Source organism: Taurulus bubalis (genome assembly GCF_910589615.1).
Source record: "Taurulus bubalis genome assembly, chromosome: 20".
Classification (NCBI taxonomy): Eukaryota; Metazoa; Chordata; class Actinopteri; order Perciformes; family Cottidae; genus Taurulus; species Taurulus bubalis.
Window position 1 is genome coordinate 16,675,375 of NC_136608.1, and position 25,361 is coordinate 16,700,735.

General features: G+C 43.2%; 1 protein-coding gene across 1 annotated transcript in view; it reads left to right on the forward strand.

Moving 5' to 3' along the window:
* Nucleotides 1-13,614: 13,614 nt before the first annotated feature.
* usp6nl (USP6 N-terminal like) overlaps nt 13,615-25,361 on the forward strand; it is a gene marked incomplete at its 5' end in the record, with an annotated part of 34,717 nt that continues 22,970 nt past the window's right edge. The window contains 1 exon segment of the mRNA XM_079235974.1: nt 13,615-13,684. Coding sequence (XP_079092100.1) covers nt 13,615-13,684 — 70 coding nt within the window.

Consider the following 25,361-nt stretch of genomic DNA (forward strand, 5'->3'; position numbering starts at 1 on the left):
ACACACACCTGTGTGTGTGTGTGTGTGTGTGTGTGTGTGTGTGTGTGTGTGTGTGTGTGATCTGATTGATTGGGAGTGATGAAAATGGAGGAAAGTGTGATTGATGAGCTGATGAAACGGTGGGAAAAGGCAACCCGTGTGTGTGTGTGTGTGTGTGTGTGTGTGTGTGTGTGTGTGTGTGTGTGTGTGTGTGTGTGTGTGTGTGTGTGTGTGTCACCCGAAGGCCAAAGGATACAAACAATCAATACATTGTTGGGGAGAAACTTTCAGTGATAAACTGCGTCCCACGTGGACGTAGAATAAATCCCAACACCCAAAAAAAAAAAACGGCGTGAAAAAGAAGTCAAAGCAACCAACAAAAGTCATGAAAATAAATAAGTAAGTAATGGGTTCGGATCTCCTTTTCCATGTGGTGATAATGTCTCTGCCAGTCTGACTTGAATAGAACTTTAAATGGAGCAAAACACAAGCGACTGATGGAGAACTCGGCCGTGTTTATTGTCGTCTTAATGCTTCTAAGCAGCCGGCGCTGCGGGAGGAAAGACGTCTTTTATGTGTTTCATTATTCATCCCAACCTTTGATAGACTCTCTCGCCTGGAGATGGTCGACGATGTTGATATCCTGAGCTAATTACCTTAATTACACCCCATCCCTCCTAACGAGACACACACACACACACACACACACACACACACACACACACACAGGGCGGGGCTAGTTTCCTCTAACGAGTCCCTGAGTGAGGATGGATGAGTCACTACGGAGGACTGAATGTTAGTCAGAAAAGAACGAATTTGGGGAAAGGACCCTACTCTGGTTGTATAGAAGTCTATGCTTCATGTGTTAAAGCTGCATTCAATCTCCTGACCACCAGGGGGTGACTATTCTGGTTGTATAGAAGTCTATGCTTCATGTGTTAAAGCTGCATTCTCTCTCCTGACCACCAGGGGGTGACTCCTGTGGTTGTATAGAAGTCTATACTTTGTGTTAAAGCTGCATTCTCTCTCCTGACCACCAGGTGGCGACTCCTCTGGTTGTATAGAAGTCTATGCTTCATGTGTTAAAGCTGCATTCTCTCTCCTGTCCACCAGGGGGTGACTCCGGTGGTTGTATAGAAGTCTATGCTTCTTGTGTTAACGCTGCATTCTCTCTCCTGACCACCAGGTGGCGACTCCTCTGGTTGTATAGAAGTCTATGCTTCATGTGTTAAATCTGCATTCTCTCCTGACCACCAGGTGGCGACTCCTCTGGTTGTATAGAAGTCTATGCTTCATGTGTTAAATCTGCATTCTCTCCTGACCACCAGGTGGCGACTCCTCTGGTTGTATAGAAGTCTATGCTTCATGTGTTAAATCTGCATTCTCTCCTGACCACCAGGTGGCGACTCCTCTGGTTGTATAGAAGTCTATGCTTCATTTGTTAAAGCTGCATTCTCTCTCCTGATCATCAGGGGGCGACTCCTCTGGTTGTATAGAAGTCTATGAATATGAGAACATAGTTAAAGGGCGATGGCTCTGCAAAGACTCCGTATGTCATCCATGGAAATAAATGGAAGGAAAGGAGGAGGATGATGAAGGTGAAGAAGCTCTATTTAGTTAATAGGTTCCTCTTCATTCTTCCTCTGCGTGAATACAGATGAATCACACATGACCTTCCATGGGTACAACAATAGAAACAAAGAAGTTAATCAAAAGAATGAAGATAAAATGTACAATGTATCTCATTCAACGTTCCAGGTTCCGCCTCAGTGCACTAAAGTTATCAAGAGAGCTCATTTCCATCTGTCGTCCCCTGGTTTTTACAAAGCAGTGTTTAATATTATCAATTCACTATTTTACTACTATATATATATATATATATTATATAATACAATAACTCATGAGTCACATGTCTGCCTGAACCTCTCTAATGTTTCCTCTAGCGGAGGAACTTCTTTCTCCTTTTACAGTGTTTAAGTGGGAGAACGTTTATGTTTATGTGGGGAAACAGTTCAAAAGAAATCTACTTTTAAATGGAGGACTGATGTTTTTAATTTTTTGTAGTTTCTTTTTTTTCACAAAGCTGTTTTTGTCACAAACATTCGTCAAAAGTCTGAAAAGCGTCAGCAGCCTCTTTCCCAAACCGGCTCAGTCCATTTAAACATCATATATTACATAATGAATAAATACCTACATGTGAACATTTCAATCAATCTGCTTTTATTTTACATTTGTAGCTTATGAATCTCTGTATTTTCTCTTCCTCGTTGCCAAAATGTTCCTAAAATACGACAACAGAACCTTTTAAATGAGTTTGTTTTTGAAGGAGTCCATGTTGAGAAGAGCTCATCGGGGGGGAAGCAGCGCAGCCCATGAAATCCGTTTGAAAGTCATGAATTGAAAACGTGTTAGAGTTATAACAAACCTGTAAATAATACAAGTTAGATGTAGTTTTCTAAAGCAGCACAGTAGTTGTTGTTGTGTATCGCCACCATACAGATCTACTTTAGCTTTGTTTGTGTTTGCTCGGTCGGGTTTCAACATTTCTGACGTCACTTGAAGGCATCACTTGTTTTTGGAGGTGGTTTCTCTCCTCCTGAACCCTGAAGGGATGATGTCACTTCTCCAGGTGTGAAACGTGTCTTCTCACCTCACGCGTAGCTCCGCCCACAGAAGGCCGTTTGTTGGTTCACCTGAGGGAAGAGGCGCCGGTTGGGCGGGTTCCTCCTCTTCCTCCTCTTCCTCCTCTTCCTCCTCCTCCCAGGAGCCGTGAATTTAAACCTGACCGGAGATGAAGGATTAGGATTAGTCTCCAATGTTTTTAATGTCGTGCTGTTTGTCATTAATGCAGCGCCTCCCCCAGGAAGGAGGTTTCTTACCCACAATTCACTTTGTTTCACAGGCACGGCAGATATTTCAGAGGAAAAAAAAACACTTTTGAGTGTGAAATCGACCATTTATCGTCTCAGTTTGGACGATTCAAGTGGTTTAAAATGATTTTTTCGCACATTGACAAACATGACGGCTTCTAGCCGTTTTTGTAAAATGTTTATTAAAACAAGGAAAAATACAATGTTGATGAAACGAGGTCCCTTTAGTGGCTGATCTGGAGCTTTCAACTGTAGTGTGTGTGTGTGTGTGTGTGTGTGTGTGTGTGTGGGTTGCAGGAAGGAAGGCTTGCTGGAATATGATTACATCTCCCTAAACAGGCCGCGGTAGGAAATGGATCCACAGAGCTCGTCCTCAGGGCTTCAGACACAGTCAGAGATTTAAGCGCACACACACACACACACACACACACACACACACACACACACACACACACACACACACACACACACACACACACCCTGGTGCATCACATACCTGAACGCCCACTCCCTCTCTCTCTTATCCAGCTTCTTCTCCTGGTTTGATCCTTCTTCTTGAGTGAAAGCCGTCTTCTTCAGCTTCCTGTAAATCATTCTGATGACCTCACCCTGAACCCCCAGGTGTGAACTTGGATCCTTTTCATTATTATTTTTCCAGTACAGGAACTTCCCATAACCTCGACTCAGAGGAACCTAGTCAGGCTTTTCTCCAACGCTAATGTCATTATTGGTTTCATTATTGATCAATCCATTAATCGTCTAGTTTTGTCCGATGCCCCAAAATATGAAATGATCTGTGAGCGACGCCAAGAGGAGAAACATTCCCAACATTTCCTCTTCACGCCGACAGCAGCAGGGCTGTGAGGACGAGGGAAGGAGATAAGGGAAGGAGATAAGGGAAGGAGATAAGGGAAGGAGAGAGCAACATGCAGAGTGAATGATCCTGCTATAAAAATGAATAAGACTTTCATGCGGTTCCTGTGCAGCTTCAGAGTTCAGATGGAGTCGCTGTCGCCGCGTCTCAAACATTAAGACATTAAATATTCAGCGTTTCATTCATTTAAAACTGGAGTTTTAGAATTTAATAAAATATAAACCAACCGGGAGTTTTTGTTTCTGCTCGGATTTATAAAGACGACGGAAAACTCCACAGAAGAAAGAACTTTATGGATTTAAAACTGAATATTTTAGGCAAGATAATTACACCAAGAGAATGTCACACACACACACACACACACACACACACACACACACACACAGACACACACGTCTCTCTCACACACACACGTCTCTCTCTCTCACACACACACGTCTCTCTCTTTCTCACACACACACACACACACACACACACATGTCTCTCTCTCTCTCACACACACACGTCTCTCTCTCTCACACACACATGTCTCTCTCTCTCTCACACACACACGTCTCTCTCTTTCTCACACACACACACACACACACACACACACACACACACGTCTCTCTCTCTCTCTCACACACACGTGTGTTTCTCTCTCACACACACACACACGTCTCTCTCTCTCACACACACGTGTGTTTCTCTCTCACACACACACACACGTCTCTCTCTCTCACACACACACGTCTCTCTCTCTCCCTCACACACACACACGTGTGTTTCTCTCTCACACACACACACACACGTCTCTCTCTCTCACACACACACACGTCTCTCTCTCTCTCACACACACAAACGTCTCTCTCTCTCTCACACACACACGTGTCTCTCTCTCTCTCACACACACGTGTCTCTCTCTCTCTCTCACACACACGTGTCTCTCTCTCTCTCACACACACGTGTCTCTCTCTCTCTCACACACACATGTCTCTCTCTCTCTCACACACACGTGTCTCTCTCTCTCTCTCACACACACACACGTCTCGTCTCTCTCTCTCTCTCTCACACACACACACGTCTCTCTCTCTCTCACACACACACACGTCTCTCTCTCTCTCACACACACGTGTCTCTCTCTCTCTCACACACACACGTCTCTCTCTCTCTCACACACACACACGTCTCTCTCTCTCTCACACACACGTGTCTCTCTCTCTCTCACACACACACGTCTCTCTCTCTCTCACACACACACGTCTCTCTCTCTCTCACACACACACACGTCTCTCTCTCTCTCACACACACGTGTCTCTCTCTCTCACACACACACACGTCTCTCTCTCTCTCACACACACACACGTCTCTCTCTCTCTCACACACACGTGTTTCTCTCTCTCACACACACACACGTCTCTCTCTCTCTCACACACACGTGTCTCTCTCTCTCACACACACACACGTCTCTCTCTCTCACACACACACGTGTCTCTCTCTCTCTCACACACACACGTCTCTCTCTCTCTCTCACACACACGTCTCTCTCTCTCTCACACACACACGTGTCTCTCTCTCACACACACACACGTCTCTCTCTCTCTCTCACACACACGTGTCTCTCTCTCACACACACACGTCTCTCTCTCTCTCTCACACACACACACGTCTCTCTCTCTCTCACACACACGTCTCTCTCTCTCTCTCACACACACACGTCTCTCTCTCTCTCTCACACACACACACACATCTCTCTCTCTCTCACACACACGTCTCTCTCTCTCTCACACACACACACGTCTCTCTCTCTCTCACACACACGTCTCTCTCTCTCTCTCTCTCACACACACACGTCTCTCTCTCTCTCACACACACACACGTCTCTCTCTCTCTCACACACACGTCTCTCTCTCTCTCTCTCACACACACACGTCTCTCTCTCTCTCTCTCTCTCTCTCTCTCTCTCTCTCTCACACACACACAGTTAATGTCATGTTCATCAATACATAATGTCTCGACTGGAGTGAAGAAAGCTTTGATGCGTCTGAACGTGAATTAATTTTCTTTTTAGTTGTTTATTATTTAACATGGGAAATGTCAAAAATTGTTTAAAAAAACAAACAAACAGCCGACACAACTTAGTTAAATAATAAAATGAAAATCAAGCAATTTGAAGAACTCACTTTATATGATATATAATAATAATATAATATTTTAGCGCTAAAGATTCAGATTTGTTCCGTGTCCAAATCTAGTTTATTGTTTTTCCAGCTAGTTTCTAAAAGCTGAGAGTATTCCTGCATGAGATTGTGACCCTGTTGTTGCGTACAGGAGCTGTTAAAGCGTCCCATGAGCCTCTCTGGTTTCTTTACACACTGATTCTAAACACACACTTAACAAGACAAAGAACCGGTTGTTGTCACGAAACGCACAAACCTGACAGAACACGACACATGATGTCATCGCTGCGTCTTCAGATCAGCTGCTGATGAACAACAGAGTCTTATCAACACACACACACACACACACACACACACACACACACACACACACACACACACACACACAGACGGCAGTGACAAACATCTCGCCGCCCGTCAAACCCGTGATAAACGACACACACCTTATCGACCAATGTCAAGTGTTATACAACTGTGTGTGTGTGTGTGTGTGAGAGACAGAGAGGTTGAGCATGTGGAGCATTGTGGGTAATATTTGTTGACTCCCGCGCTGGTGTCGCAGTCACCGGGACGGCTGCTCCCCCAGCTGTCTATGTTTACTGCTGCTTTGTCACACACACACACACACACACACACACACACACACACACACACACACACACACACACACACACACACACACACTGAATGTCCCACCTCTGTGTGGCTTTTTCCTGTTTATATATGATATATACTCACTTTGATATATATATATGACATATTTTCATTGGTTTTTAATCATCTTTTTAGAGCCCTAATTAAAATATTTTCATTGTTTTGTCCGACCAACAATTAAAAAACCATAGATATTAATTTTGCTACATTATAGGAATAAGAAAAACAGCAAATATTCCCATTAGAAGGCGGAACCGATACATTTTGGCCTTTTTTTTGCTTAGAAAATGACTTAATTATGAACTTTTTGTCGATCTCATCGACGCTGTGACTCTACTGCTGCGACGTCTTTCTATTACAAATGTTCAGCTTCTGAAAAAAAGCCGAAATTGGTGTCCGACCTCAAGAGAAAACCACTTTATGAGTCGTGTTTACAAACGCTGGTTTGCATTTTACGGGGCGACGCCAACCCAAAACACACCACACGAAGAATGCATGACATTAAACTCGACCACTGTGGTTGAGAACAGACACACAACACACAACACACAACACACAGCAGTGAGTCAGCGGCTCTGTGTGCATGTGTTGTTGTGCCTGTGAGGACAAACTACACCTTAATACAGTGGTTCTCAAGCTGTGGGGCGCGACCCTCTAGTGGGGCGCGGAGGTATTACAGGTGGGAATGCAGAATCCTTTTAGTTATTTTTTTATAATCCTTTATTAACACACAGATATACCTTTATTTGCATTGTTCTAACGAAGTGAATGTGACAAAAAAAGTTTGAGAACCACTGAATTAATACCTGAATATTGAGTGGAAGCACAAATCTCTCAAAAAGACTCTTCTTCTCTCATAAAAAGACGTCCTTGCTTGTCGTTTTTGGGCCAAAAAAAGTGAATAAAACACTTTTGTGTGAAGTGTTTCAAAGAGATGAGAAGCGATGACGGGTCAGAAACTCTCTTAACTCTGGCTGAAGTCTGATTGGTCGTAAAGCTGCACACACTTCAAACAGGAAGTGACACGGGGGGCAAACAGGAAGTGCGAGGCCGAGCGGTGATGTTTTTCTTTCCCGTCCTGTTCCCTTTCCCTCGCTCGCCGTGGCACGACGCCAAGGCCGAGAGGGGAAGGAGAGAGGAAAGGGAGTGAGAGCGTCTGAGAGAGCAGTGCATTCTGGGGGATCCCATCCACATGCTGCCCTCAGAATGCTGACTCAACCCGCTGCGCCTTCTCGGCTCCAAAGAGTTTTCTTTCAGAGTTTTTATTGTCGTCAATGTGGGAAAAAAACAAACGCAGTATTTGTTATTATAATTTGACACTTCCAGTCTCCTCAACGCCGGGTGGGCGGAGACGTCGCGTCTCCGATGGGATGAAGCCGCTGCCGGTCTGTTGGTGTGAGTAACAACAAGCAGCAGAATGTGTGATATCAGAGACGATTTAATTATTTATAAAACGATGCAAGCACACAACTTTAAACTGCTTTTTCACCGGCCTCATTTCAGACTCAGCAGGCAGCCGAAGCATCCCATAATATCAGCACTAGGGCCCATTTCACTTCACCATCGTTGTGGCCGAAATAATTCACAATAACGATTTAATAACGATCGTGATGTATAATACAGAAGATTAAAGAAGAAATCTGTCAAATTAGTCGTTAACTTTGTGGTTTTCGTGTACGGAGGCTGTAACCACGACAACCGTATGATAACGTGATTTATGAGGCGCTGGTTGTGTTAATAACAACATATTAATATGATTTTTTTAAGATACTCCGGTTATCGTTATTGATTTATCACGACTCCCTTAATCATTAAAAGCGCTCCTTAATAATAAAAAAATAGATAATAGTTTTGGAAATAAATATGTATATTTATAAATATATATATATATATATATATATATATATATATATCACACACATACAAATTTAAATGCATATATAATATATTTATATATATACACATATATATATATATATATATATATATATCACACACATACAAATTTAAATGCATATATAATATATTTATATATATATATATATATATATATATATATATATATATATATATATATATAGATATAGATAATATATTTATCTATATAAATATATTATATATATGTATGTATGTCTTTTCTTAAAAAGCATAATTATTAGCTGTGAGGTCTATAAGCGCCATCGCCATTAGGACAACAGAGCCATGTGTCCACGCCACTGTCACATCGTGTGTGTGTGTGTGTGTGTGTGTGTGTGTGTGTGTGTGTGTGCCCCAAATCAAACCCCTTCGGAGAGGCGGAGTGGGAAGTGGAAGCTGATAAAGAGCATTTTTTAGAGGACTGCTGTGTAAGATTGGGGTAGCCACTTTCTCGCAGTGCACACAAGAAGCAGCCTCATTTTTCTATGGTGGGAGTTGAAGTGGAAACAAAGAAGCGGCGTCGAGTTGAAAAGACGTTCAGTGTGTTTTCCCGGCAGGCGGCGGAGATGTTCATTTATTCATGTTGTGATAACTGGAGACAGTTCTGCACTAATTCGGTGACAATGAAGACTTTTTGGTCTTTTCTACTTTTTGCATTCCATGTCAAAGCCGTCTCTTCTTCTTTGGTCATGTTTGAGCGTTGGTAAAACTCTATTGTTAATTCCTTATCTCTTATCATTCTGCTAAACGTGTCTCTCAGACCACTCGGGGTCAAGAAATGTTCCTGCATTCTCTCTCCTGACCACCAGGGGGTGACTCCTCTGGTTGTATAGAAGTATATGCTTCATGTGTTAAAGCTGCATTCTCTCTCCTGACCACCAGGGGGCGACTCTTCTGGTTGTATAGAAGTCTATGCTTCATGTGTTAAAGCTGCATTCTCTCTCCTGACCACCAGGGGGCGACTCCTCTGGTTGTATAGAAGTATATGCTTCATGTGTTAAAGCTGCATTCTCTCTCCTGACCACCAGGGGGTGACTCCTCTGGTTGTATAGAAGTCTATATCAATGACTCTACTTCTCTCTTGATTTATTCCCTCAGTAAACATTGTAAACATGAGTTTATGTCTCAATCTCTAGTTTCAAGTCTTCTTCAATACAGCATGATGTTCATTTAGTAAATTATGGTCATTTAGAGTCAAACAGACCATAAAACAGGGGACGCTTTAGGGGCGGGGCTACCAGCTGATTGACAGGTCTCTACCAGCCGTATACAGTGTCTCTACGTCACTCCTCCTCAGTCCTAGTATGGTCACTTACACTCATTGGTTTTGCTGTAAAAAAAAACAAGATGGCGACGGCCGTAACCGGCATCGATTCCCGGCTCTCGTCTCTTCGGCGTCCGAGATCAAAGGCCGCGATTCGCGGCATCGACGGCCTCTCGGTCGCCAGTTGAAGTGAAGAAGGCCGAGCTCTCAGCCGACTTACAGTGTCTCGTCTGCTCGTGGAGGGGTTATTGATCCGGAGACCTATTGGTGCTGTCTGGAGGAGGCTGAGGATCCATCGATATCTCACCTTACTCACTGTTTCCCTCTCATGTGGGACTCCTTTGATAACCTACATACAGAACCGCCTAGATAAAAGACTCCCTATTGATCTTCAATTAAGGTTTACTGTATGCTTTGTATTCTCATTGTTAGTTTAAATACTACATTTACTCACTTTTTCATGTCTACACCCAGATTTCACTAAATGTTTGGTCATGGAAATTTGGTTTAAAGTCATGGAAAAGTCATGGAATCCATTGTTTTGTGTATAAACCCTGATATTGTTCACGTGCAGAGACAAGAAAACACATCGATAATCTATTATAAATGACGCTTTGCAGCAGGAACGATCTGGATCTGATAAATGATGATAGAATGATAGAATATGCATCCCATAATGCTGTTCTCTTGTCTGCACGCCGTTACATAAGAAACCATTAGCGTGGTTTTTGATGGATGTTGTCTGCAGCGCTGCTCCCGTATTGTAGCTTTAATTCATCAGAAGTAGGCGTCGTAATGACACGGAAAGGTGGACGCAGTGAAAGGCCACACTTTCACCTCGTCTGGCGGGAGGCGGGGTCACAGCCTAGCAACAGCGGGTCTCGGCATAGCAACAGCAGAGTCGGTCCAGCGATGCAGTAATTGGACCTTTTGACTCCGTGCCGGAGGATCAACGCGCCGGCGAATGCAGACGCACTTCAGCACAGGAGTGTGTGTGTGCATGTGCGTGTGTTTGAGAGTCAGAGAGCATGTGTGTGTGTGTGTGTCAATAGCAGAATGATTAATAATGCACATGTTTGGAAGAGTTTTTGCAGCATCTCCCTTCATAAAAAGAAAATGCTGCCGGCATGCTGCACTGTTCTCGGGTAGCCGCGGTATACGTGTGTGTGTGTGTGTGTGTGTGTGTGTGTGTGTGTGTGTGTACATGCATGTGTGTAAAATGATCATGCTGCGTGTGTGTGTGTGTGTGTTCATGTGCCCCGGAGGTGTGTGAAGTGCCGCTGCTCAAGGTCACTTCCTCCTCATCCTCGTCTTCTTATAGAGACACAGGACATTAACCATCGACGAGCAGCTGGAGGTCTCGAGTGAAAGGTCAACGTCGGCGTGATGAATTTCGGGAGCACTGACATTGTCGTCATCCTGGTGGAAAAAAAAGACATTACAACGATGCGGGGGATGTGTCACCGATTGGACGTTTAAATGGACCGACGGCGAGATGATGGAGTTAGATAGAGAAAGAGAGAGAGAGAGAGAGAGAGTGAACTGATTAGAGACGGCATAATGGACGGGGGTGGAGGATGCATCCGGAGACGAGGAATGAACCGCCAACAAAGAGCGGTGGAGAGTTTCCAATGTGTGTAACTGTGCAATGACTAAGTGGATGTAGTGTAGTTACTGTAACAAAAGGATGGGAGTCTTAAGTGCACTGCGAGAAAAATCTCCATCACATCAATCATTTCTTTTGTCGCTATTTGAGCCCGAAAAGTCTTGATTTTATAAAAACAAGTGGGTAGAAAATCTGCAAAGAAAGGGGGATTGTTTCAACACGCTGAGAAGATGTTTTTTATTTCTTTAATGGCGTATTGGCCACATGCTCCAAAGAACTAGCAGGGCAAAAAATCTAACTTTACTGCCATCAGTTATTTAAAAAAAAACAAGTTTTAAGTCAAAGCAGGGCAAGAAAACATGAAATAAACAGACTGGATGCGGCAAGTTCAGGTACAATTAGTTTAAGCGGTATTACAAGACATGTGGCCATTGTTGGGCATTAGGGGGCCTAGGATGGATCCCTGAGGAACCCCACATTTAAACGATGGTGAAAAAAGACCCACATTGACTGGAAAAAGACTCATGAACGCTGAACCGGTGTGAAGCTGTGAGATGAATGCCAACCATCACATCAATGATTTCTTTTGTCGCTAATTGAGCCCGAAAAGTCTTGATTTAATAAAAACAAGTGGATAATGGCGTAATATGTAACACCACCTGGCCACATGCTCCAAAGTAACGAGCAGGGCAGCGTATCGCCTCTACTTCAGGGTCCTTAAAATCTAACTTTACTGTCATTAGTTATTATAAAAAAGAAGTTTTAAGTCAAAGCAGGGCAAGAAAACATGAAATAAACAGACTGGATGTGGCACGTTCAGGTACAATTAGTTCAAGTGGTATTACAAGTGTTGGGCATTAGGGGGCCTAGGATGGATCCCTGAGGAACCCCACATATAATGGTGGTTGAAAAAAGACCCACATTGACTGGAAAAAGACCCATGAACGCAGAACCGGTGTGAAGCTGTGAGATGAATGCCAACCACGACGTGAAGGCAATTAATTCCGACAGTGTGATCTACGCGCTTTAAAGGCCACGAGGTCCAGAAGAAGTAAGAGAGCGCCTTCCTCCACCGTCACGAGTAAATCATTTTAAGACGCAGCAAACCGAGGTAAACTGTTTTCTCTTTGCACGTCACAACCTTGAATGTTTCCCCCCGTTGTTGTTATCTTGGTTCTTGTCTTGAAAAGCCACTAAAACAACATGTTCATCAGAGGAAGAGCCGTGCCGAGGGAGCGAGGTTAGGAGATGTGAGAGGGCGTCACCGGAGGTTGACGCCGCTGGCTGTAAATCATCAGACGCACTCACATCTCCGCCTTTTACATTCTGCTCATGTTCTCAGCTTCACTGTAAATGTACAATGAGGAGGGGAGGGGTGCAGGAAAGGAAAGGAAGGAAGGGAGGGAAGGAAGGAAGGAGGAGACGCTGTGAGTGGAAGCGCTCCCCTTAATAAGAATTTGTGAGAGGATAGGCGAGCGAAAGCAGGCAGCGGGTTTCTTTTGCAGGACTGAGGGAGGGGAGGGATGGAGGGAGGCTGATGCGAAAGGGAAGAAAGAGATGGATGGGAGGGGAGGAGGAGGGAGTCAGAAAAAGGAGGTGAGAGTTGGACAGCGGAGGAGCGTCGTCGCCGGGAAACTGTGTGTGTGTTGATCCACAAGAAGAAGAAAGGAGGACGGAAGAGGAAAGGAAAAAAGGAGGATTGCTGTGTTCTGCCTCTTTGTTGCCGACCGCCAAATGAAGAGTGTGTGTGAGAGCACTCCAGCTGAGCGACACACACACACATCTCACACACACACACACACACACGCCAGATGAACACATTCAGTTTGCAGCAGAGCCGGAGAAGCGTCCTCCTGCTACTTTCAGCAGCTGCCGGTTGTTGAGGTTTATGTGTATAAACACAGTTTCCATCGTGGACCAGAGGCGGCGGTCGGAGAGCAGGTGAAGCACTTATCTGGTCACTCCCGGCTTTTTTTTTATGGGATGGAGAGAGAGAAAACGCCAGCCGAGAGGATCTGAGGATATCTGAGTGCCGGGAGAGTTTGTGAGCTAGCTTTAAAAAGCTGGAAGCGGAGAAAAGAAGAAGAGCCTCAAAGAAGATTTACAGAAAACTCCAAGAGGAGCATCACCCAGAGAACTCCCTCCAGGTCTCAGGGGAGGGTGGGGTGGGGTGAGGGGTGGGGGTCGTGATGTGGATTATGGGATGAGTCCCGAGGGGTCGTTGTGGAGGGTGAGAGGGCAACAATGGGCCGCCCCGGTCCGGTGCCACGACCGGCCGCCTCGCCGTGAGCATGCAGGTCCTCCAGATCGTCAAGGAGCTGGTGTCGCCGTCCAGACGCAGGGCAGCGGCCAGGTTTGGAGGTGTGTGTGTGTGTGTGTGTGTGTGTGTGTGTGTGTGTGTGTGTGTGTGTGTGTGTGTGTTACATCATGGACGTGATCCATCTGTAGAAACACACAACCTTTTTTTGTCGTTTTTTTTTGGTTAGGAGGATTTATGAGCCGCGGGAATGTTTGCAGGAGGGTGAGACCGACGCGACCAGACTTTTATTACAGCTGGTTATCGGCCTGTGCACCGAGCGTCCGTCTGCAGAGCCGAGAGCGAACGCCGCCTCGCCTCGCTGTCGGGAGCACTTAATCCTCCCGGAGCGTCTTCATTAGTGTAATGTAGGTTTCAGTGGCGAGCGCCGGCGGTCTAAATTCTGCATCCGAAAGGCTTTTTCCAAGATTTATTAGACCGAGATGTCAATTAGAAAAGTCCAATTTTTTTTTTTTTTTGCTCTTAAACGTTTCGGCTTGAAACAAACTGTGTGCGTCAGCAGAAGTGGGTCTGTGGTTTTTCTGAATGGCCGAACTAAGAGAGTGACGGGGTACGATTACTATGGATTGTAAAGGCGCACACTTACTTCAGTTAAAGTTGAGGCCCTGCAGAGCTTTTATCACCTTCACACACACCCGGCCAGCGGGTCGGGGCAGGAAGCTGCTCGTCGGATCGTCCGTTTCGTAAAGTTGCAGCAACGTTGGATAGCCATTAGCTTTCCAGTCCACACTGGATAGCTAACGGCGTCGGTTAACGTCAACACATTCAGCACATCAGGTTTTTTTAGTTGTTGTTGCACGTAAACGACGAGTTTAAGTTGCTTAAATCAGTCTGAGCGCACCTTTTTGAAAAGACGTTTCTCAACAGTGCGACGCCAAAAAAAATGTGCCGCGGGAAAATCAAAAAAACAACTATGCAGACTGTTTCCGATGCAATTTATCCTCCACACAGCAACAGCAAAAATCTGAACGGAAAATGTCTAAGCGGCTAACGTTAACGACACAATACATTAATTAACCATAACCAAGAATAAGAATAACCATTCTTATCCCTAAAAGCTAACGGTAGCCAATGTTTAACGTCGGCTGCCGTTAGCTCGCTAGCTAGCAACTGATAGCATTAAAGTCTCACGTTGTTGCACACTTATTTCGCGTATTTTGGCATTTTTTTCTTGGCATGGAAATGATAAAGTTGTACTCAATGTCATCGTGGACGAGGTTAAACTTCTTTGACTGAATGGGAGGGACGTTTCCCCGGAGTCACCACTATAATAGCTCTGTTGCTGTGGGACACTAGCGCACTATATATATGTGTGTGTGTGTGTGTGTGTGTGTGTGTGTGTCCTGCTGCTGCATTTCTCTGGTGTGCAGTGAATAATGAAGCGTGGTGCCCGGGGTAATGGAACACTGTGACCCCCGACCCCTTGTCCTGTCTCCTGATTGGATTGGCTGGTGCACGATATACCCATAGTGTGTGTGTGTGTGTGTGTGTGTGTGTGTGTGTGTGTGTGTGTGTGTGTGTGTGTGTGTGTGTGTGTGTGTGTGTGTGTGTGTGTGTGTGTGTGTGTGTGTGTGTGTATATATATATCTTTTTTTTTTTTTTCTTGTCACGTTTTTTTTCCTGCAGGAGGCAGAAAGCCACAGCTTGTTGACTTCTCACCTTAGTGATCCTAAAAAAATAAAAAATGCTGCCTCTGTATTTCCCCTAAAATGGGTTGTTATTAGAACATTTTTTATAATTTATGATATTTTTTTCCGAGGCACTATAATTCTCGAGCCGTATTGGCTGGTCTGTGCGTCCCTAAATTTGCGTTGGATGTGTGTGGCGGTGCATTTTGAATTTAAACTACCATTTCATCTTTTTACCTGGACTATTATAGTATATTATACTAAACCGTGTGAAAAGCTGAATAGACCGCCTCTAAAAGAAAAGAAAGATTCTCCTTTAAGGTAGAAAGTGCTTGTTGCTGCCAGCTGGCTTTGATAACAGCTTTAATTTATCAACTAACCCCACCAGTGAACTCCTGGAGGACCAATTAAACCACACAAGCATGCGCTGCAGCCGGCGCTCCTGTGGGAAGTCAATATTTGAGGTAAAAGTCGCTTTTGTCCTGAGTCAATGCTTTTACATGATGGATGGAGGCAGATGTTTAATTTTGAGTTGGTGAGGAAGCTCAGAATATGTCCAGGAATCACAGCGGCTTAATGTACAGCTTAGGAGAAAGAGACTCCTCTGGTTGTATAGAAGTATATGCTTCATGTGTTAAAGCTGCATTCTCTCTCCTGACCACCAGGGGGCGTCTCCTCTGGTTGTATAGAAGTATTTGCTTCATGTGTTAAAGCTACGTTCTCTCTCCTGACCACCAGGGGGCGTCTCCTCTGGTTGTATAGAAGTATATGCTTCATGTGTTAAAGCTACGTTCTCTCTCCTGACCACCAAGGGGCGACTTCTCTGGTTGTATAGAAGTCTATACATGTGTTAAAGCTGCATTCTCTCCCGATCAACAGGGGATGACTCCTCTGGTTGTATAGAAGTGTATAGAAGTCTAGCACAACTGTCATGGCATAAATACCACTAAGTTCCTGAAAATCTCAAAATGTGGAACCTTTTTTTTTTACATGAACTCCAGCCTACCAGCAGGTGTGTATTAGACTTGATGACAAAGTGTGTGTGTGTGTGTGTGTGTGTGTGTGTGTGTGTGTGTGTGTGTGTGTGTGTGTGTGTGTGTGTGTGTGTGTGCGCGTTTTTTTTGTGTCAGCTCTAAAGGCACAGACACTTAAACAGAAAGTGTTTCAGAGATTTTCGGCTTCTTTATCGACTGGCCGGAAAACATTTTTTTCCCATTTGGCTGTCGACTTTATCTACGTCCATCAGGAATTCCCCTTGGCTCTTCTCTCGGCGTGGATCAATGCAGGCAGATTTAGAGATGGCCTCCAACAGATGCACACACACACACACACACACTCGCTGCAGTGCTGAGCGGGCTTGGAGGTGCTGAGGTGTGATGGCTGGCTGTGAGGTGCAGGAGGCGAGCAGATGTTGTTGTTTTACGAGTACCGTGAAGCTCATTGCGAATGCATTTGGTTCTTCTTCGCTCAATGTAAGTACGCGCCGTAACTCTCTGCATATCGTGTTCATTTTAAGGAGACAATGTTTCACACGATACGACAGTATGCATGGCTGTAAACTATCTTTGCCCCGGTGGGATTTAGGGAATCCTTCCCATGTGTCGGACAAAGAGGACAAACAAAAACCTGTGTTTCAGTCCCGATTTTAGGGATTATGTCCAACTGAAACACAGCGAGCCTCTCGAATTTCAAGAGGTTATTCATATTTTCAGCTGAGGCCTCTGAAAAGAGACGAAGGAAATGTCTAGGATTTTTTTTTAACGCATTTTAAAAGAAAAGGCATATTAAAGTACAATATATAATAAATAATTACCGTAAAAGTCGGGTTATAAACCACTACCTTCGGCGGGACAACCAAAGGTAGTAGCGGCTTACACAGCTCGCCGCTGTAGGCAACTAGTGCTGCTGCTAGCTCCCCGCTGTAGCCAGCTAGCACTGCTGCTAGCTCCCCGCTAGCTCCCCAACAACCACAGAAGGTAGCGGGACCAACCCTGGCTTGATGCCCGACGCGAGGAGCTAGCAGCAGCGCTAGCTTGCTACAGCGGGGAGCTAGCAGCACTGCTAGCTTGCTACAGCGGGGAGATAGCACAAGCACTAGCTGGCTACAGCGGGGAGATCGCAGCAGCGCTAGCTGGCTACAGCGGGGAGCTAGCAGGGACAACCACCAAAGCTAGTAGCGGCTTATAACTCCACTTTTACGTTAGCCTACTGACAAATATTGAACTAGTTTTTGGGGAACTGTTGCTTTTTTCACATGTTTTTAAATTCACTATTCACTATTTTTAAATTGGTCCAGTTTTGAACGAGAAGGCTGCACCATTGTGGAAAAGATGATCGCTACACATTTGATTCCGTCTGTCTGCTATTGTGTGTTTCTCGCTCTGAGAAGTCTCGTTCTTTAGCTTTCTGTTCGTCAATGTGTCACGTGACATCGAAGGATATTTAAAAAGATTTAGACGATGCGACGCAAGATTTTCAGAACGAGACTTCTCAGAGCGCGACGACAAACAGACGGGATCAAGCGGGACTGAAAGAAACAGTTTTATTTCACTGTCGGGTCCTTTTCCATAATTACATTACATTTAGCTGACTCTTTCATCCAAAGCGACTTACAATAAGTGCATTCAACCATGAGTACATAATGCTGCCTCACTTAAACTATTTTAATCCGTTTAGCGGCTACCGGCTGCAGCTCTCTCCTTCAATCCTGGACCAATTAAACAAATCGTGTAGTCACTTCGACAAGAAACACAAGGCTGAAAAATAAAGAAGTCACCCGTTCACTGCAGGAATCGCTCGACATGGACATGACTGTAAAAAAAAAACACGATGCATCGCCAGATAATTGATCACTTCCTGTTTCGACTCGCCGTCTTTTTGAACGTCGAAACAACGCAGAGGGTTTCTGACACGAAGAGAGACTCCACTGCAGGCTTCTCCTGGTCAGCAGCTCAGTATCCCACTGCATTATTCAGCAGCCTCTCTCTCTCTTGCTCGCTCGCTCGCTCTCTCTCTCTCTCTCTCTCTCTCTCTCTCTCTCGCTCTCTCTCTCTCTCTCCTGGAGCATCTTAACACTGAACATGTGAGGGTTCGCTCACATGTTCAAATGCTGCACCAGAAGCGCCGAACGAGGACACGTTCTCATATTTTTGCGTGTTTTTGCACACCGACGTGTGCACCAGCTGCAGGCATTATATGCATGTGTGTGTGTGTGTGTGTGTGTGTGTGTGTGTGTGTGTGTGTGTGTGTTCCCGGAGCTTGAAAGGAAACCGCATGCTGGTTGGTTAAGGAGTGCGAGACTGTCCGGACCCAGCGGGTGATGCAGCGGCTGAAGCTGACGTCCACGCTGAGTAGCAGGCGGCTAATTGCCCGTCCGTCCTCCCTAAAGGGCAGAGAAACCAGCTGCGGCTTCACTTCCTGCCACCGCCGGCCTTCGTGGCCGAGCCGAGTTTAATCTCGACGTGACGCTTCTTCCCGGCCTTGCTTGAACATCTGGGCTTGTTCTGTTCTAACGGGACACATGATTCCAAAATGCCAGATTTGGAGATCTCGCCTGAACTGTCTGTACTAAAACCTCTCCATTTGTTTTCTGCTTCACTTTATCAAAGTCAAACTTTGCAGAGAGAATGTTCACATATTGAGTTATGATTTGGGTTCGAGAATGTTCACATATTGAGTTATGATTTGGGTTAGAGAATGTTCACATATTGAGTTATGATTTGGGTTCGAGAATGTTCACATATTGAGTTATGATTTGGGTTCGAGAATGTTCACATATTGAGTTATGATTTGGGTTCGAGAATGTTCACATATTGAGCTATGATTTGGGTTAGAGAATGTTCACATATTGAGCTATGATTTGGGTTAGTGAATGTTCACATATTGAGCTATGATTTGGGTTAGAGAATGTTCACATATTGAGTTATGATTTGGGTTAGAGAATGTTCACATATTGAGCTATGATTTGGGTTAGAGAATGTTCACATATTGAGCTATGATTTGGGTTAGAGAATGTTCACATATTGAGCTATGATTTGGGTTAGAGAATGTTCACATATTGTGTTATGATTTGGGTTAGAGAATGTTCACATATTGAGCTATGATTTGGGTTAGAGAATGTTCACATATTGAGCTATGATTTGGGTTAGAGTTGGACCTTACAGCTGCATCATTTCAAATAAATAATCCTCCTGAAAGTGATTTTTTTTTTAAATGTTTTTTTAGGCGAACTGAAACTCGGTGTGCCATCTTCATTTACGATAAACCAGTAACATATATACTGATATCTCCACATCTGGACAAATCTCACAAGTGTTCCCTTTATTATAACACCAAAATCATTAAAATAGCCCATGTGGTTGCAGAGATACACCCGTTGTAGTTTGGGTATGCAATTTTTGAGCGGAGGCCTAAAAAATAAGTTTGTTTTTAAAAGGTTGACGACGTAAACGCTCCCTTTCAAAGGTTAAAAGAAGGGAAGTTTCTCTCTGTTTCCTTCATATCTCCTTCTATATAGATATGTCGATATGAATATGACTTTAATTCACATCCCTGTGTGCCTTTATAAAACATAAAGGCTTCTTCCTTTGTTCAGCCTCAAAAGAAAGAAAGCAGCGCTTGGGCACATTTTGGGATTTAAGGATTTGTATCTTTCCTCGACGGAGGTGGAGTATTTTGGAAATAATAATAATGATAGAAGATGATGAAGAGGAGGAGGAGGAGGAGCTCCTGTGGCTTGAATTAATAAGGTTGTTGTTGTTGTTGAAGAAAACTACCATTTTCTATGAGCAAGCTTGTTCCCTCAAAAGAATCTTGATTTTTCATTTAAGATGGAAGCAATTTCTCCAAAATGATTGCAGTTTTCATACAATAATAAATTTTAAAAAGCTTGCATTGCAGACTTATTCATTATTCTGTGAAGTCCCACAGTGACCTTCATCGGCATGTTGGCTTACCCGCCAGCGGTTTTATGAATTGCATATATTTAATTTACTTTGTGGACAAAAAAAGAAGCATTGATTGATGGTTTGGCACGCGCTGAACAAGAGTAAGAGCCTCAAAACGATGCCAAAAACATTTTATTGAATCGTGAGATTCCCAAAGATTTCCACCTCTAGAAATCATAAATTATGTCATTTAATTGCTGACCAGGTTTACAATGAGGACGTTTGGTGAGCTATAGAAAAAGCTAAATTAATAATAAAAGTTGACGAGAAGCGTCGTGAGAAAATCTTCATTCTGTATTCTTGATCTTTGTCGGATTCATATATTGATATATTATAAATTTATCAACAAGTTAAAGAGGAAAAATGAATGAAAAAGAAAGTGAAATTCAGCTTTTCAAATTCTCCGCCGTGTGTTCACCTTCCAGGTCTGATCTTGAGATAATGGAAGCTGCTAATGTGCACGGATGGGATTTAGGTTTTTTTCGGACTTGCCCCGACTTGTTGGTGACAAACCGGTGGGGTGGGTGTGTGTGTGTGTGTGTGTGTGTGTGTGTGTGTGTGTGTGTGTGTGTGTGTGTGTGTGTGTGTGTGTGTGTGTGTGACCAGTTTAACACCTGGTTACTCAAAACAGAAATATGTTACGTGTTGTTCCTCGATTCGGTGATTCATTTATGCAAGTTTTTGTTTGCAACCAGTGAACAGGAAGTGACCATGTATGGACGTAGAGACCCTGGTGTCGACCTGTCAATCACCTTGTAGCCCCGCCCCTAAAGAATCCCCTACAATATGGTCTGTTTGACTCTAAATTACCATAATTTACTAAATGAACATCATGCTGTATTGAAGAAGACTTGAAACTAGAGATTGAGACATGAACTCATGTTTACAATGTTTACTGAGGGAATACATCAAGAGAAGTAGAGTCATTTATATAGACTTCTATACAACCAGAGGAGTCGCCCCCCTGGTGGTCAGGAGAGAGAATGCAGCTTTAACACATGAAGTACATACTTCTATACAACCAGAGGAGTCAACCACTTGGTGGTCAAGAGAGAGAATGCAGCTTTAACACATGAAGTACATACTTCTATACAACCAGAGGAGTCGCCCCCTGGTGGTCAGGTTAGAGAATGCAGCTTTAAGGCGCTTCTAGGTTGACGTCACTTTTTGGAGACTGGAGGTCTCATCCTTCGCCCCATTTGTCATCTGCACATGCTCAGTGTGTGACAGTTAATTAAGTCGACTTGGTGGGGTCCCGGCATTAAATCAGCGGCGGCCCTTTTTAATTAGACAGGGTTTAAATATTTTAGGGTTGTCAAGCTTCCGACATTAGAGAAGTCAATCTGGGTTTTATATTGTTTAGTAGTGGCAGTAAAAGTGCCAGAGAAACGAGGAAATGACTTCAGACTTTGACCTTAAACAGCGAGGAACTAGCAACCAATGAGGAACAGGGACTTTTGTTTTTTCATACACCTGCTCAAGATAATAATACACTTATTACATCCCCAGTGAAAAGAAACGCAGCTCCAGTTCCTGTATTTAGCTCCCGCTGCCTCTGATCTGCGCCCACATTTAGCCTCTTTGAACAAAAGCTTCTCGTTATCTTGCAGGCGGCGGTTTCTCTCCCTGACAGACACTTTGATATTGATTAATATTTGCTTAATATTGAGAATGTGTGTTGCCGCCGTAGCTCATCTCTACTCTTTTATTACATTTTTCTGTCCCTGGTTGGTTTCCCAAAAACCTTTCTGCTCGTGTTTTGAACCCATCAGATTGTAAAGAAAAGCTGCAAAAATAATGCAAGTCACTCCTACAGAAGCCAGTAATCAGTCCACCGATTAGTTAAGACGAGTTATTTAAATATCGATAAATATACTGTTTTTCCTTTTTTACATTCATGCCAACAAAGCACATTGAATTAAATTGAAAATATCTAGCATTGGATATGTACTTTATTCATCCCCGAGGGGAAATTTGGGGATATTTTCAATTCAATGTGCTTTATTGGAATGAATGTTCCAAAAAAAGAAAGTATATTTATCTAAAGGTTCAGTTATAATGATACTACCACTTAAAAAAAAGCATTTCCATTTAATAAAAATGTTTTATTCAAGCCAATATGAAAGATATCAGTACTCAATTTGGCTTTTTCCCACCTATTTTAACCCTTCTCTTAAATCCCGCCCCTCACTTAAGTCCCGCCCCTCAACCGCAGACCGGCCAATAACAGCGCAGCCTCTCGTGCAATAGTTCCAGTTATCATTTCCAGGCATTTCTATCTGAATCATTTCCACTCTGAGCATTTCTGCCTCACGCTGTGTGTTTTTGTTGTCGTTGTTAATTAATTCACAGCAACATTCAGTTTTCTCTGTTGGTTGTTCCTCCGTGTTTGTAGTTTTTCTTTTGCCCGTCGGTGCCGGACCGCCCACCCAAACTGATCTGAGGTCTGAAGACAGGAAACGGTTAGAGGGAGTTCATGTTGTGCCAAAATATGTAGGAGAGAAGAAGAGAACGAGACTCGACAGTTTTTAGCGGTTCAGTTTTCTACAGTTGAACATTACATTGTTGTCATTGTGCTGCTTCATATATCATAATATATTAATATAATATATATTATAAGAGATATCGTTGTTAATCTGGGAAGAGACATTGTGTTTATTAGTGGTCTGTATTGTCGTCCTTTCAGAAACCTTTCCTCAAGTTATTTTACGAGCAGCTTCTTTGCTTCGGCACATTTTTCATGAGCTCCAAATACTGACGCTGCTGATTTGTAATTTGATACGTATGAATTATTGATTAGATAAATATATATATGTGTGTGTGTGTGTGTGTGTGTGTGTGTGTGTGTGTGTGTGTTTGCCCCGGAGTCTAAACACACTGCTGGTGTTGAAACGCAAAAATAACTGAATTTACAGAGCTTCACTTTACTTTACAAATTATCAGTCCCGTCACAAACAGATATTTCCTGTACCGACGGAGCAAATGGAGACGCCGCTGAGAGAACTTCTTCTTCTTCTTCTCTTTACCCCTCCATGCCTCCATCCTCTCCTCCCTCTCTTCTTCCTGCGCCGCATCACAAGCCCGTCATGGTCCATCAGGTCCATCTCATAATGACGTTTTAATGGAAACTGTTCATCATCAAACCGTCACCGTCGACTTGTTTTCATGCTTTTACTTTGAAAGAAACAAGAAGTTATTTTAGTTTTGACAGTTGGGAAATTGTTCAATTGCTGAATTTGTTTACGTAAATAAGCAAATTAACTTAATTTGTTTTAAATCTACTGAATATCTGAAACGAGAACTCGCGAACAGTCACATTTTAATTTATGTGACATTTGGAAAAGCTTCCTCTTCAGTCGCCTGGAGCCTCTTGAGTCTCCCCCTCCTTCTCTCTCCCTCTCTCCCTCTCCCTCTCCCTCTCTCCCTCTCCCTCCCTCCCTCCCTCCCTCTCTCTGGTGTGTTGAACAGAGCTGGTTGTTGTTGTGTTGTTGTTGTGTTTGGGCGGTGAACGCTGCGAGTGGGACTGACTCGCTCCTGGAGTCAGATTCCCCGTCTCGGTGCAACAAGCGGCCGCTTTGTGGACTCGCTGATCTCACTTCTCTCTCCTCCCACTCCTCCCACTGCGGCGCTGGTGCGTGGCAGTGGGACGGGCCGGCGGCGGGATGAGGTAGTTCAGGTTCGGCTCTCGGTCCACCGATGCGGACTAAAGCTCCGGCTCGCTCGGAGGATCCGCGGGGCGGCTGGAAAAGAGGTAAAAGATGAAATGATTCAGTTTTGTTTGTGGGCGGCCGGTATGTGACGGGTTGAGCCGTCTGGAGTCTGGAGAGTTTCCATTGAGAGTTCTGGTTTTCACTGGTTCTGATCATATGCAGGGTTCTTACGCTCATGGAGGACCTGGAAAAGTCATGGAGTTTTAAAATGGTTATTTCCAGGCCTGGAAAAGTCCTTGAAAAAAAGAAAATCCCAAAAGTTTAGTAAAAGTCATGTAAATGTGTTATATTCATGTGTTCATGACGTTCATTTACGTTGAGTTTGAAATAATTAATATGCTTTTAAAAGAAAGTCGCTCAGTTTTTTTAAATGTACAGAACTATTTCTGTTGTGGATGTCTGTCGATTTTTTTAAATTTCAAAATAGAGTTAAAATCGATTAATCAGTGACCTAGTTTTTTTTAATTAATAGAAATAATATTAAAATATAAAACATGTAAAAAATTTATTGTAACTTTATTTCAACATGTGGCCAATAAGAGAAGCGAAAGGATACAAATAAATAAATATTACAATTATTTTAAATCAATAGAATTTGTTCTTTTTGACATTTTTAATTAATAGAAATAATATAAAACATTTGTAGTAACTTTATTTCAACATGTGGTCAGTAAAATAAGCTAAAGAATACACATAAATACATATTTTAATTCTTTTAAATCAATATAAAACAATATTGTGGCATTTGTAATTAATAGAAATAATATAAAACATTTATAGTAACTTTATGTCAACATGTGGTCAATAAGAGAAGCTACATGATAAAAAAAATAAATGCATATTTGAGTTATCTTTAATTAATAGAAAGAAGAAAACAAAATTTGACATTTTTAATCAATATAAATAATATTCAAAAAATAATATAAAACATTTATAGTAACTTTATGTCAACATGTGTTCAATAAGAGAAGCTACATAATACAAATAAATACATATTTGAGTTATTGCACTCTGTTCTTTGTTTTCACGCCTTTTCATCATTTCCTCGTTCACTCGACTCTGAATGTGATGAACAGCTTTTAATAAGTGAAGAGATCACGGCGCTGATGGATTCACATAAAACACCAGGTGCAGCTTCACCTGTTCAGTCACAGCTCACTTCCTGAAATCCACCACTTCTCCTGCACGAACACTCGTGACTCTTTTTGCTGACTGTAAGTTCCCACGTGACCTGAATGCAGCACAAAGACATATATATATTAATATTCACATGTTTGTTCGACCTCTTTCTGTACTTCAAGTCCTCAGTTTCTCACATTTTATTCTAACGTTGTATTTTGAAGCGACTCTCAGCAGAGAAGTTTAGTTTGACGAGTTGATATTGGAAGCAGCTTGAACCCAATTCAGTGGAGACGCTTCCTCTCTGGGACTCTAGTA